General features: G+C 40.8%; 1 protein-coding gene across 6 annotated transcripts; it reads left to right on the forward strand.

Moving 5' to 3' along the window:
* Positions 1-3,001: 3,001 nt before the first annotated feature.
* Positions 3,002-10,582, forward strand: LOC116225056 (NLR family CARD domain-containing protein 3-like). 6 transcript variants are annotated; one of them, XM_042710574.1, is made up of 5 exons: positions 3,002-3,092; positions 4,998-5,114; positions 6,496-6,580; positions 8,204-8,399; positions 8,546-10,376. In XM_042710574.1, exons 1-5 carry the CDS (start codon positions 3,058-3,060, stop codon positions 10,345-10,347), a joined length of 2,235 nt encoding a protein of 744 aa, XP_042566508.1. In that variant the 5' UTR covers positions 3,002-3,057; the 3' UTR covers positions 10,348-10,376. The 6 variants fall into 6 exon arrangements, with proteins under 6 accessions (XP_042566508.1, XP_042566510.1, XP_042566513.1 ...); XM_042710576.1 differs by lacking the exon at positions 4,998-5,114 and adding an exon at positions 4,201-4,317 and having other exon boundaries at positions 3,004-3,092; XM_042710575.1 differs by lacking the exon at positions 4,998-5,114 and adding an exon at positions 5,866-5,982 and having other exon boundaries at positions 3,020-3,092.
* The last annotated feature ends 3,750 nt before the right edge of the window (positions 10,583-14,332 follow it).

Here is a 14,332-nt window from a genome sequence, read left to right on the forward strand (position 1 = left end):
CACACAACAGGATACAATGTAATTTCAACAATGGCTGAACATTAACTCGGAAAGTTCCCCTTCTCCATTTCAGCATCCAGTTTCAATTTCAGCATAGCAATTTCATTGATGGCCATTGGAGCAGGTGCATCTGCAAAACAGAATTAGTTCAACCCAGAGTAGGGCGCTCTTGGACAATTATATGAAGTCTACTATTTAGACTAAAGTAGTGGGTCTGACCCAGGGGCGCAGATGGCACTGGGGACTGGGGGGACATGTCCCCCCCAGATTCATAGTGACCCCGATCCGTCCCCACCACTCTCCCTACGTAAGGCGACAATCATCAGTTAATAACTCTGTACAGCTGATTAGGCGATGTTAGCGTCCCCCCCAGTTCAAAAATATCATCTGCACCGCTGGTCTGACCAGGTTCACCCCCTATCCCCCCTACAGGTACCACTCTTTGGGAAACCTGAGTCTAATGCCTTAAGAATGTTCTGCTGTTCAGCTTATCTACAGTTCGTGTGGTTTTATTTTTCATCAGAACCTTGTCGGGCTAACCTGTTATTTCATGAAAAATTAACACAGCAAGTTACTTATTTTCAACTTATTTTAGCTGAATGTACCCTCTCGGTTTGGTGACGGTCAAGTGAGTTGTCATCTGATTGATGATTCTCGCTGCCGCTGGTCGACAGAATTGCCGTCTTCTGCTCATTGCTGCTGGGGCAGCACAGTTTATGTTATTACTAGCTAGCATATCAGATCAATCACAACACTTTGTATTCCATAACGTTTACTACATACAGATATAAACCAGAATATTAATAGGCACCTTGCATATTTACCACAACTTGGCGATTAATAAGTCAATCAAACAAGGTAATTCTATACGATAGCCTACTGTAGAAAACGATACTGACAATATGAATAATCAGATTGTAACATGCAGTACTGATAGACGTAATATGATGGTTTTATTAAAAACTGCTTTGACTACAGGTCATTTATACAGTTTATGTATTACTTGTTCCAAACAATACAATTTATTACAGCTGTTTTTGGCACCTCATTCTACCAGCAGAACAGGAACTCTAGTAGAGTTCCTGTAGTCTTCCACGTATGTGGTCAAGAAACAAATCTAAACTACTAGAGAATTCTCTGAGGATCATAGGCGTGCTCATGGATGCTATTTTCAATGCAATAGATGCACATAGATTTGGTCAAGAAACAAATAATCTTTTTAATACATACTTTGTAATACTTAATTTAAATACCAAACTTTCCTTTCCAGCTTCCTCTGGCTTCGGACTAAAAACCCCAAAAGATTTATTTCTGAAATGATTACAAAATTACAAAATTACAAAAACAGACAGAAGGTGCAGCCCCAAAATCCTAGAGGCAAGGAGAAAAAAAAAACATTTGGATACATTTGCTTCGTATGTTACTAAAAGGCACAGGTTTTTAACAATTTTTGAGGTACGGTTTTGGAATAATAATACTGAGGGATGGTTTTGAAATAAGCACATCTTTTGTTTTCATAAGCCACTCAGTCTATTAACTAAGTTTCTGATAGAGGCTCGGCACCCTGTGGAAATGTAAGACCAGCTTTTACAGCACAGTGTTGCCAAACATATCGCCAAAGTACATCAGTTAGAAAGCTAGATATTTTTTTGTGTTGCAAATAAAGCCTCTGTTTGAACTGAACATCTCTGCGTCCTGAAGTCCCGTGACAGTAATATTGTAGGTCATTTAATATTTAATGGAGTCAGATTATTTGTATTTTCCGCAATATTTATCAATCTAATTCTTTCTACTGTCCCATAAGGTTCAGACACGTACAAACCTTCCAGCCTGGTGATCTCCGTCGTTGGTAACATTTTGGCTGTCCTTACATACACACACACACACCTGCATCAAGATGATAAACAGATACAATAAGATAAACAATTAACATCAGTTAATATGTCAGGTAGTATCAGTATTAATGCCTTAGCATAAAGTGATATAGGAGACGGAGAGGCTGTGTATGGTGTGTGGGAATTTAGTTCATGTTTAGTTATGGTTGGCTGGCATGGTACATCAGAATTTTAGTTACACAAGAATAGCGAGGGTGGCAGGATATGACGCATGCTTAAGGGCCCTCCTACACAGTACAACATGGCTGACAAGAAGTATGTTGTGACCCCTGGCCTTGAACCCAGGACTATGGGGTACTAAACCTGCATCCTGACCACAATGCCAAAGTCTCTCGTGGGTACTTGCTACTTCAGCCCTACTGCTTCTCAATAATACTATAAACCGCTTCAATAATGGAGCAGTTTCTAGTATTTCATTTGTAATGACTCGGCATGAATCATCTGGCAGAGCAATATTGCTGCAGTTTTTTTGCATCAATATTGCTCTGCCAGATGATTCATGCTGAATCATCGACTCATTGACTCTCATGCCATTGTTTATTTTCTGTTTTTGTGTATACCTTTGAACCTGACACTGTAGATATTCTACACGGGTGGTTCTCTAGACTTTGCCTGGAAACAATAACCAATTGCCCTACTCACCATCACCCCCTCTGTGTGCCTCCTCACCCTCACCCCCTGTGTGCCTCCTCACCATCACCCCCTCTGTGTGCCTCCTCACCCTCTGTGTGCCTCTGTGTGCCTCTGTGTGCCTCCTCACCATCACCCTCTGTGTGCCTCCTCACCCTCTGTGTGCCTCTGTGTGCCTCCTCACCATCACCCTCTGTGTGCCTCCTCACCCTCTGTGTGCCTCTGTGTGCCTCCTCACCCTCACCCTCTGTGTGCCTCTGTGTGCCTCTGTGTGCCTCTGTGTGCCTCCTCACCCTCACCCTCTGTGTGCCTCCTCACCCTCTGTGTGCCTCTGTGTGCCTCCTCACCCTCTGTGTGCCTCTGTGTGCCTCCTCACCCTCACCCCCTGTGTGCCTCCTCACCCTCACCCCCTGTGTGCCTCCTCACCACTTTTATATTTGTGAGAAATGTAATGTGTTTTCAGATACATTATTGTTTTTGATTCCTTGTTTCTACTGAAGCCAGTTGTGTGTCCATGAAGAGAAGCTGAGCAATGGAAACACCAGGAGACGCTCCAGAGGGACAGAGGTAATGCATCATCTGAATTATGTGTGATGTTAAATGAAGCTGATATGTCCGTGTGTTTCTGTGGCTCTTGGGCTTTTTAGTGGACCTATAGGCCTACTCCACTTAGGCTAATAGCTTACTCCCAAAAAAAAATCCCCAAATTGCCAACATTTTCTGTGTGTTTACTTCCTTTTCATAACAGCAAGTCATGCACTGTTCAACACCATTGGTGGAAAACATGACGTAGGCCTACACTGTATGAAAATGAGTTTGATCAAATTAACACAAATATGGATAATTATTCTAAATTCTGAATGAGTCACAGTCCAGGACTCTGAATTCCTCCACCAGTTTTATGTTTAAGTTGGTACACTTACATGAGTGCTTTACTCAACAGTGATCTTATAAGACATTTCAAAGAAATACTCCTAAAAAAATATTTACAGCTCTGAGTAGTGTCATTCAGTCAGTCTACTGTCAACTGCTTAGACTACAGGTAAATTATACAGCTTCTGTGTTACTTGTTCCAAACAATGAAATTCCTTACAGCTGTTGTTGGCACCTCATTCTACCAGCAGAACAGGAACTCATTTTGGAGGCACACCCTCTCCTGTAGGACATGTGTGTACAGTAGTGAGAGGAGAAAACTACATTTCCCACGCTCTCCTGTAGGACATGTGTGTACAGTAGTGAGAGGAGAAAACTACATTTCACACGCTCTCTTGTAGGACACGTAGTGAGAGGAGAAAACTACATTTCCCACGCTCTCCTGTAGGACATGTGTGTACAGTAGTGAGAGGAGAAAACTACAATTCCCACGCTCTCCTGTAGGACATGTGTGTACAGAAGTGAGAGGAGAAAACTACATTTCACACGCTCTTGCATTTCATATTCATATTTCTGTGCACAGCAGCTTCATTAAAACTCTGGCCAGTTCAGTTCAATGGCTGAATTTAAATATCCAAATCAAAATAAGAAATGATGCCTTCCATGGATGTTTTGTAAATGGATTTAATTCCACATCAACTTCCAAAATGAAGATACAAATGGATCAAGGCAAGATGGAATCGTCAGGAAATTATGGATAAATGCCTCTGCAGTAAATCATGGGTGCTATTTTGTGTGATAGACACGTCCGTCGGGAGAGACCTCCATCACCTGTGCCCACTTGTGTGTCCATGAAGAGTGACCATTCAGAAGATCGCTTTATCAACTTCCAAAATGAAGATGGTACAAATGCATCAAGGCAAGTCCATGAAACATACTCATGTCAAGGGTATGCTTAAAAAGGTATACTGTCCACGCACACAGCAGGAAGTCCACAAACAGTGAATTTAGAGTGTCACAGCAAGATATTTGGTCAAGAAACAAAGAACCTTTAGATTACAGGTAAGTTATACAGCTTCTGTGTTACTTGTTCCAAACAATGAAATTCCTTACAGCTGTTGTTGGCACCTCATTCTACCAGCAGAACAGGAACTAATTTTGGAGGCACACCCTCTCCTGTAGGACATGTGTGTACAGTAGTGAGAGGAGAAAACTACATTTCCCACGCTCTCCTGTAGGACATGTGTGTACAGTAGTGAGAGGAGAAAACTACATTTCCCACGCTCTCCTGTAGGACATGTGTGTACAGTAGTGAGAGGAGAAAACTACATTTCACACGCTCTTGCATTCCAGATTTCATATTCATATTTCTGTGCACAGCAGTATCATTAAAACTCTGGCCAGTTCACTTCAATGGCTGAATTTAAATATCCAAATCAAAATAAGAAATGATGCCTTCCATGAATATTTTGTAATTGTATTTAATTCCACATCAACTTCCAAAATGAAGATACAAATGAATCAAGGCAAGAAGGCATAGCCAGGAAATTATGGATAAATGCCTTTGTAGTAAATCATGGGTGCTATTTTGTGTGATAGACACGTCCGTCAGGAGAGACCTCCATCACCTGTGCCCACTTGTGTGTCCATGAAGAGTGACCAGTCACATGAACGACGCATCAACTTCCAGAATGAAGATGGTACAAATGGATCAAGGCAAGTCCATGAAACAGACTCGTGTCAAGGGTATGCTAGGAAGGGTTAGTGAGAGGAGAAAACTACATTTCCCACGCTCTCCTGTAGGACATGTGTGTACAGTAGTGAGAGGAGAAAACTACAATTCCCACGCTCTCCTGTAGGACATGTGTGTACAGTATAAGAAATGATGCCTTCCATGAATATTTTGTAATTGTATTTAATTCCACATCAACTTCCAAAATGAAGATACAAATGAATCAAGGCAAGAAGGCATAGCCAGGAAATTATGGATAAATGCCTTTGTAGTAAATCATGGGTGCTATTTTGTGTGATAGACACGTCCGTCAGGAGAGACCTCCATCACCTGTGCCCACTTGTGTGTCCATGAAGAGTGACCAGTCACATGAACGACGCATCAACTTCCAGAATGAAGATGGTACAAATGGATCAAGGCAAGTCCATGAAACAGACTCGTGTCAAGGGTATGCTAGGAAGGGTTAGTGAGAGGAGAAAACTACATTTCCCACGCTCTCCTGTAGGACATGTGTGTACAGTAGTGAGAGGAGAAAACTACAATTCCCACGCTCTCCTGTAGGACATGTGTGTACAGTATAAGAAATGATGCCTTCCATGAATATTTTGTAATTGGATTTAATTCCACATCAACTTCCAAAATGAAGATACAAATGAATCAAGGTTAGACGAAATAGTCAGGAAATGATGGATAAATGCCTCTGTAGTAAATCAAGTGTGCTATTTTGTGTGATAGACACGTCCTTCAGGAGAGACCTCCATCACCTGCACCCACTTGTGTGTCCATGAAGAGTGACTGGTCAGAGGGTCGCCACATCAACTTCCAGAATGAAGATGGTACAAATGCATCAAGGCAAGTCCATGAAACAGACTCATGTCAACAATCTTTCTATAAATACTTTGTAACCGTATTTAATTGAATTACCAATCATTTGTGTGTGGTTGACAGTATCCAATAGTATCCAATATGCAATGGCATTGGACTAAAAAAAACAAAATATCAATTTACAAATAAATAAAAATATTTCTGAAATAATTACAGCATAGAAAATACAAAACAATTGCAGACCCCAAATCCCAGAGGCAAGGAAATACACATTTGGATACGTTTGCTTCATACGTTACTGAAAGGCACATGATGCAGGTTTTTAACACGTTTTGTTTTCATAAGCCACTCAGTCTATTCGCTAGGATTCTGATATAGGCTCGTAATCCTGTGGAAATATAAGACCAACTTTTACAGCACAGTGTTTACAGCACAGTACATCAGATAGCAAGCTGGGTAGTTTTAATCAGGGTCAACTGTGCTTTTGTTGATGTTTAAAGGTTAGCTCCATATTTCTTCAGTTTGATTTTCCATCCCCAGAAGCCAAATGGAGGAATGTAAACCAGATGCTGTCAGTGACCAGTTCACCCAGAGTCAACATGGGGATCTGAAGCACATATTCCAGGTTTGATGCACACATTTAATGCAGTGCTGCTGATATATGTTCATATTTAGTAAAATACACCACCACTAAAAAGTATAAGGAATTACTCACAAATGTACATTTAATTAAAATAAGATGACCAGAATTAAACTTATAGTTATAAGTATATACGTTTAATCATTGGGCCTGTTATGGCATGTTATGTCATGTTATGGTTATGACAGTGTCATGTCATTCTCATGTCAACCCTTTCAATTAAGGTGTTACCGATTGTACAAAGAAAGTTATTACATGTAAGACATTTGGTTACTGAATATATCTTACCAAGGTGTGCACAACACCCTTCACAGAACAGTGCAGACTAGCGTTAACCAGGAGATAAAGAGAGGCACACACACGCACACACACTCACACACTCACACACACACACACACACACACACACACACACACACACACACACACACACACACACACACACACACACCAGCACAACATTGTTGTATTCTAACCTTGTAACTGTCTTCACAATTTTTCATTTTACAACTTATTTGATGGATGAAAAAAATGGTAATTTTCTGGGTGATTCCAAACTTGTATTGATTAGTATTGACCTCTTCTGTATCTCTGTAAACATTTGCAATCTATTAGAGAGGGAGTTTCAATCAGCAGTGGAAGTTTAGGTGGGTAGTTTTGAGTTCACAGCAATGAGAAAACTGCACACAAGAGGACAGCCAGCGATGGTTAGAGTACCAGTGAATCCACTGCAGTGTCCTTGCTCTTGGGTGGTTAGCCTATGACCAGTTAGAGAAGGGCAGTCTGATCTTTCATGAAGAAGACCTGACTGGCATTGATGTCAGAGAAGCAGTACACATTGGCATTATCACCCAGACCTTTAGAGAAGGATCAGTACTTTACCAGGGAGAGAGAATACAGTTCATGTACAGCAAATATATTTAAGGGATAAAGTGGGCTGTTGTGAGTTAATATTTCATATTTTGGACAGACAAGCGTTTAGATAATGTTGTATGAATTGATCCTATGCGAAAATTCACTGAGCTGTCATAGGCTCAACCATCCGTCCCATGTAAGAAGGGCTCAGTCCTTTTTTTCCATTTCTTTGTTCATTTGTAATGTCCTGCAACATTGTTAACATATAGTCATGGGTTACATAAGGCTCCACTGTCTGTCTAAATGTTCTGCACTGGTCATGCAGTAGTTTTTAATCTCATTACTCTCTCCCAGGGTCCAGCTGCCAACTGTAGTTGACATCTCTACCCTATATATAGTTCATTCAGCAGCAAGTTTCTACAGTGTTCTTAAACAGATGAACACCAAAACAAATCCAATACCAGCCACGATGATAATCATATATACACGTATACCATAATAATATGCGTGGAGCGTTAGCTACCTGGCATTCTGTTATTATTTGCTGTCCCACTTTTTCACAGTGGCCTTTCAATATTGTAATGACGCTAATACATGCAGTGTAATAGAATATGTCATACTGAGGATCATTAAGTAATAGAACATTACTTTGTACTTACAAATACCAGGTTCAGGGTTAAGATACATATAAGTAGTGTATCAGTGCTCTGTAATGCAATGCACTGCAGACCGTAACCAGATATTTGTGCTTTAGGTGTTAGAGGAGAAGATCATCACCTTTGTGAAGAATGAGCTGAAGAGATTCAAGAGGATGCTGAGTCCAGATTACCAAGAAAACTTTGAGAGTAAAGAGGAGGATGAGAGTGAAGCCAGAGAAGGGGCTCTGAAGATGGCACTGCACTTCCTTAGGAATATGGAGCAGCAAGATCTCGCTGATAAACTGCAAGAAAGTAAGAATTCTTCCTTTGTTTACATTTGCATTTTTTTTGCACCAATTAGCTAAAATTAGGAAAAAAAGAAACAGCTATTGTTTGTCCTCAGTGTCAGTGGCTTGCAAAACATTATTATGTTTTTTTTTTTTTTTTTTTTTAAATAGAGATGGACGTAGTTTGTCAGTCTGAGCTCAAAAGAAATCTCAAAAACAAGTACCAGAGTGTTTTCGAAGGAATACCCAAGCAAGGAAGCTCTGCTCTTCTAGAAAAGATCTACACAGAGGTCTACATCACAGAGGGAGGAAGTGGAAAAGTAAATGAAGAGCATGAAGTCAGACAGATTGAATCAAGATCCAAGAGACCAGCTGGACAGGAGACATCAATCAGATGCAGTGACATCTTTAAACCTTTACCTGGCCAAGACAAACCAATCAGAAGTGTTGTCACAAAAGGAGTTGCTGGCATTGGTAAAACTGTCTCAGTTCAGAAGTTCATCCTGGACTGGGCAAAGGGGAAAGAAAACCAGGATATCCATTTCATATATCCACTGCTTTTTAGGGAGCTCAACCTCATGAGAGAAAATCAGCTCTCTTTGATGGATCTCCTCCACCACTTCTTCACAGAAATAAAGCAGTCAACTTTTCCCAGCCAAGGGAAGTACAAAGCGTTGTTCATCTTTGATGGTCTGGATGAATGTCGACTCCAACTAGACTTTCAGAATAATGAAAGTTTGACTGATGTGACAGAGGTCACCTCATTGGACGTACTCCTGACAAATGTCATCAAGGGTAATCTGCTCCCCTCTGCTTTACTTTGGATTACCTCTCGACCAGCAGCAGCCAATCAAATCCCACCTGAGTGTGTTGACCGGGTCACAGAGGTACAAGGGTTCAATAACCCACAGAAGGAGGAGTACTTCAGGAAGAGGATCAGTGATCAGAATCTTGCCAGCAAAGTCATCTCTCACGTCAAATTATCAAGGAGTCTCCACATTATGTGCCACATACCAGTGTTCTGTTGGATTGCTGCTACTGTTCTTGGGCTGATTCTTGGCTCTTCAGGAGGTGGACAGATTCCAAAGACTTTGACAGAGATGTATACCTATTTCCTTATTTTTCAAACCAAACAGAGGAGCCTAAAGTTTGAAAATGTGCATGACCTTGATCCACAGTGGAACCAGAAAGTAATCCGTGGTCTTGGAAAGTTGGCATATGAACAGTTAGAGAAGGGACATCTGATTTTCTATGAAGAAGACCTTAGAGAGTGTGGCATTGATGTCAGAGAGGCAGCAGTATGCTCTGGCATCTGTTCCCAGATCTTTCGAGAAGAATCAGGGCTTCATCAGGAAAAGGTGTACTGTTTTCTGCATCTGAGCATCCAGGAGTACCTTGCAGCTTTATATGTGCTTCTGATGTTAATAACTAAAAGGAAAGATCTAATTTCTCCAAAACAAGCCCCCAGAAAAGTCTTTATGATTCTGAAAAAGAGATCAGTGCATAAATCCATGATCATCTTACACAAGAGTGCCGTGGACAAAGCTTTGGAGCATGAAGATGGACGCTTTGACCTATTCCTCCGTTTTCTTCTTGGCCTCTCTCTGGAGTCTAACCAGACTCTCCTGCATGGCCTACTACAGAGAGGACAAAATCAGATCGACAATGAAGAAACAATCAGTTACATTAAGGAAAATATCAGGGAGGTTCCTTCATCAGAAAGAAGGTTGAACCTCTTCCATTGTCTGAATGAACTCAATGATCACTCCTTAGTGGAAGAGGTCCAGAGCTTCCTGAGTGCTGGGACACTTTCTGAAGCTGAACTCTCACCTACCCAATGGTCATCTCTAGTGTTTGTGCTGCTGACATCAGAACAGAACCTGGATGTGTTTGACTTGAAGAAGTACATCAGATCTGATGAAGCTTTCCTCAGGCTTCAGCCAGTAGTGGAGGAATGTCAGAAGGCTCAGTAAGTATGGTGGCAGTGTGTATTCTCAGAAAGGGAGGGGTTAATTACATTAGCTGGGTTTCCATCCAAGTTTTTAATGCACATTTTGACCATTCGAATAATAAACCCTGACTGGAAACACTTGAAATTCGTATAAAATCTTCTATTGCGAATAAACATTTGATTTGCTAGAGGGGGGTGGATTAACTCGCCGTTCTGGTATAATGAGACTAAGTTTCAATTAAATGGGTTCATTCGCATGAATTTGCATTTGTTTATTTACGTTTTCCTGTTAAAGTTGCACTGACAACCTTATATTGTATATGATGAAACTGCACTGATTCGCATTTTGTTTAACTGAATTTTCATGGATGCGCATTAGGGCTGAACGATTAATTGCATTTGCGATTTAATCACGATATGATAGAACGCGATTTTCTAACCGCAACGTTCGCGATTAAAAACGTGGTACATTTTGCACACAGTGTTTAAAAAGTGCATGCCTTGTGTTTATTCTTACAATGACTTTGTTTAAATAACTTAAATGCACAGTGGCAAAGGCACCGATTTGTTGTTCTTGATTCTGTAATGAGCCGTTAAATAAAAATGTAAAATGTGGGAAATAATATTTTACACTAAATGTATCTAATATTGTGTTGGTCATATTTGAATTAAAATCATTCATTACGATTTGTTGGGAAAAAAATGTGGATAAAATAAAAAAATCGCATATCAAATCGCAATCGCAATATTTGGGGGGAAAAAAATCGCAATTACATTATTTTCCCAAATCGTTCAGCCCTAATGCGCATAAAAGATATAAATGAGTTAGATGGAAACTCTTTTTGTCTGATTTTTTTATTGGTTTAGAAGCACAACACTAATATACAGACGGCAGAAGTGTCCTTTTCATTGAGCTTATAGTCACTTGTGGCTGTTTTCCCCTTAAGACTCAATAGCTGTGGGCTCACTGAAAGGAGCTGTACAGCACTGGCATGTATCCTCAGCAAACCATCTTCAAAACTGAAAAATGTGGATCTCAGTGACAACAGTATTGGAGATATTGGGGTCCAAGAACTCTGTAGGGGACTGGAGAACCCAAACTGTGCACTGGAGACACTCAGGTAAGATATTTTGATTCTTCAGTGTTCCCTAGGAATGAGGTCTGTGGGATCATTTGAACTGTTTCATTTCTTGATAAAATATCCCCATTGTTACAGACACACAGACAGTATTTCTTATAGACTTTTTCAAATTTTCATGAAAAGTTCCAGACACACATAGACTTGAAGAGGCTTCCTTTCAATGATAAAAGCTCACTGAACAAACGGCAGAAGTTGTCTCAGTTTACAAAACTAATATCAAGCGCATTTTGGAACAGACGCTCAGATGGAAATAAAATGTTTAGAGTATCATGAAACCACAATGTCACTGTTTCATGGAAAATCTGGATGACAGATATGTTTTCTCCTAACGTGGGTTGTTACTAAAACCAAAATCCTTAAATTCAGGTAATTGACAATGGGACCTTGTGTCACGTCTGCGCTGAACCCTGCTACGGCCACGCCCCCCCCTTTTTACTTTAAACTCACACTGTTACGTTCCGGCCGGCTCGTGACTGCAACAATAACATTGGAGGCAGATGACAACGGTTTTCTACAAAAGCAACGCATATTTATTAAGTCCATTCAAATATCAGAACATGACGTGTCTAGGGGGTTTAAACATCTGTACACTGAGAGTCAGCTCGAGAGAGAGAGAGAGACAGGTGTCCACTGGTCCTTTTTTTCCTCCACACCTCCCCAGGTGTGGATAATCAGTCAATCAACCAGTCGTGGGCGTTACGTCGTTCCCACTGTTGCCTGTATCATGCAGGGCCACTGCAATGTCTGCAGGGGCGCAAGGGGTCGTAACTAGGGCTGTCAAAGTTAACGCGTTAATCAATGAGATTATCATGGCCGAGATTATTGCGATAAAATATTTTAACGCAGTTAACGCAACTTTGTTGTACCGAGACGGTAGTTGAAGATGGAGAGAGCTGAGGGATTGTTGGGCGGAAAGTTTCTGTTGAAGAGGTAAAATGACAATTACAATCGACAAAACTAAAGTTGCGAAAGCAGCTAACATTTAGCGAAAGCAGCTAACATTAGACCTGCTAGCTAAATTGCAAAGGGAACAGCAACATAATCGCGCAACTGCAACGGAAAGAGCGAGCACATCCTCCGACCTTAACTGCAGAGACACAAAGACATCGCAGCAAGGACAAACTTTATCCATCTACGGAAAGCCTCATCTTTTCTCTGCCTCATCTACGTCGGATCCACACTTTTCCCAAAGGACTGGTAAACTCTGACATTAACTGGGCATTTAGCAACCTGGCTAAGCATAACCTGTTTACATGCCATTGTTCATGTGTTTCACCTGTTTTGTTTACTGAACGTAACTGTTCATATATTTTCATTGTTAGTTGGCTTCGCCATACCATCTAAGGGTTATCGTTAGGATTGCTTCTCAGACACATCGGGTCTTGCATGCATCACTAACCATTTCCCTTTTCTAACATGGCATCTTAATCGCGCACGATTACATATACATTGGCCTTCACAAAGACACACACGCAAAAGTAATACTCAAACTGCTGCACATAGGCTCGTCCTTTTCCACATCACATGTATGTTCGCGTACGTGCACACACATGCACGCGGAACTGCTGTGATCAAACAAAGGAACACACACACATTCTTTCTGGCGCGCTCCTAACAGCGCAAACCCGAGCCCACAGGCTCACACACACACACACTAATATAATCAAAGTATTTATTTACACAATGATAAGAAATAACACACAATATGTAATCTAGCTAAATGTAACTAACTAATGAATTGAAGGAATATGTGTATGTGTAATAGAGAGGGAGTCTCTACCAACCAATACTTGGGATTCAGGCATGTGAAGAAATGGGGCTAATCAAGAGAGTGATGGCACTGAATAAAAGTGACAAAATGGAGTATGCTGATGTGTTTGAGGGCCTATGTTGCCTAGAGGGAGAACACACTATTCGAATTGATGAAGGCGTGTCACCAAAAGTGCACCCACCTAGGAAAATTCCTGTCACTTTGAGAGAAAAACTTAAAACAGAATTGAACAGAATGGAAAGAATGAAAGTGATAGTAAAAATCGAAGAGCCCACTCAGTTGGTCAACCCCATTGTAATCGTTGAAAAGCCTAATGGAAAACTAAGAATCTGCTTAGATCCACGTGATCTTAACACAGCGGTAATGAGGGAACACTACCAGCTACCAACGGTTGAGGAAATAACTTGCAGACTCTCAGAAGCCAAATACTTCACAGTGCTGGACGCAAGCTCAGGTTTTTGGCAACTCAAATTAGACGAAGCCAGCACTCGCCTCTGTACATTCAACACTCCTTTTGGTCGTTATAGATTCCTCAGACTTCCATTTGGAATTAATTCTGCTCCTGAAGTGTTCCAAAGGACAGTGAGACAGCTGTTTGAAGGAATCGAAGGCGTTGAGACATACATAGATGACCTCTTGATCTGGGGTGAGACAAAAGAGCTGTATGACTGCAGATTGAGACAAGTGCTGGAGATAGCAAGAGCCAAGAATTTCAAGCTGAATAAAGAAAAATGCAAGGTGGGCCTAGAGGAAATCAAATACCTGGGTCATATCTTCTCAAAAGACGGTTTGAAACCAGATCGGAGCAAGATTGAGGCTGTTCAGAAAATGCCAACACCAGAACGCAAGAAAGAAAAGTAATCCACTAAAACATAATCTGCAGAGGATGAAATAAAATCTGCCTCCAAATTAATTGCACTTTCATGGAGACCAAATCTAAGAAGTATCGGTATTCGGTATCGAATTGCAAGTACACAAATAAAAATACTAGTGCTCGTATCGGTTTGTAAAAAAGTGGTATTGGTGCATCCCTAGAATTAGTTAATTTTTTTAAATCTATTAACACACACACCTACGCTACAGCCTCAGTCTCA

This window comes from Clupea harengus, chromosome 19, assembly GCF_900700415.2.
Source record: "Clupea harengus chromosome 19, Ch_v2.0.2, whole genome shotgun sequence".
Taxonomy (NCBI): Eukaryota; Metazoa; Chordata; class Actinopteri; order Clupeiformes; family Clupeidae; genus Clupea; species Clupea harengus.

What these genes read in the sequence shown, in the direction of transcription:
- LOC116225056 (XM_042710574.1), top strand. Translation starts at nt 3,058, where the DNA reads ATGGAAACACCAGGAGACGCTCCAGAGGGACAGAG. An exon ending in GATGGTACAAATGGATCAAG is followed by an intron (nt 5,115 to 6,495) that starts GCAAGTCCATGA and finishes TTCCATCCCCAG; the next exon opens with AAGCCAAATGGAGGAATGTA. An exon ending in CGCTGATAAACTGCAAGAAA is followed by an intron (nt 8,400 to 8,545) that starts GTAAGAATTCTT and finishes TTTTTTAAATAG; the next exon opens with AGATGGACGTAGTTTGTCAG.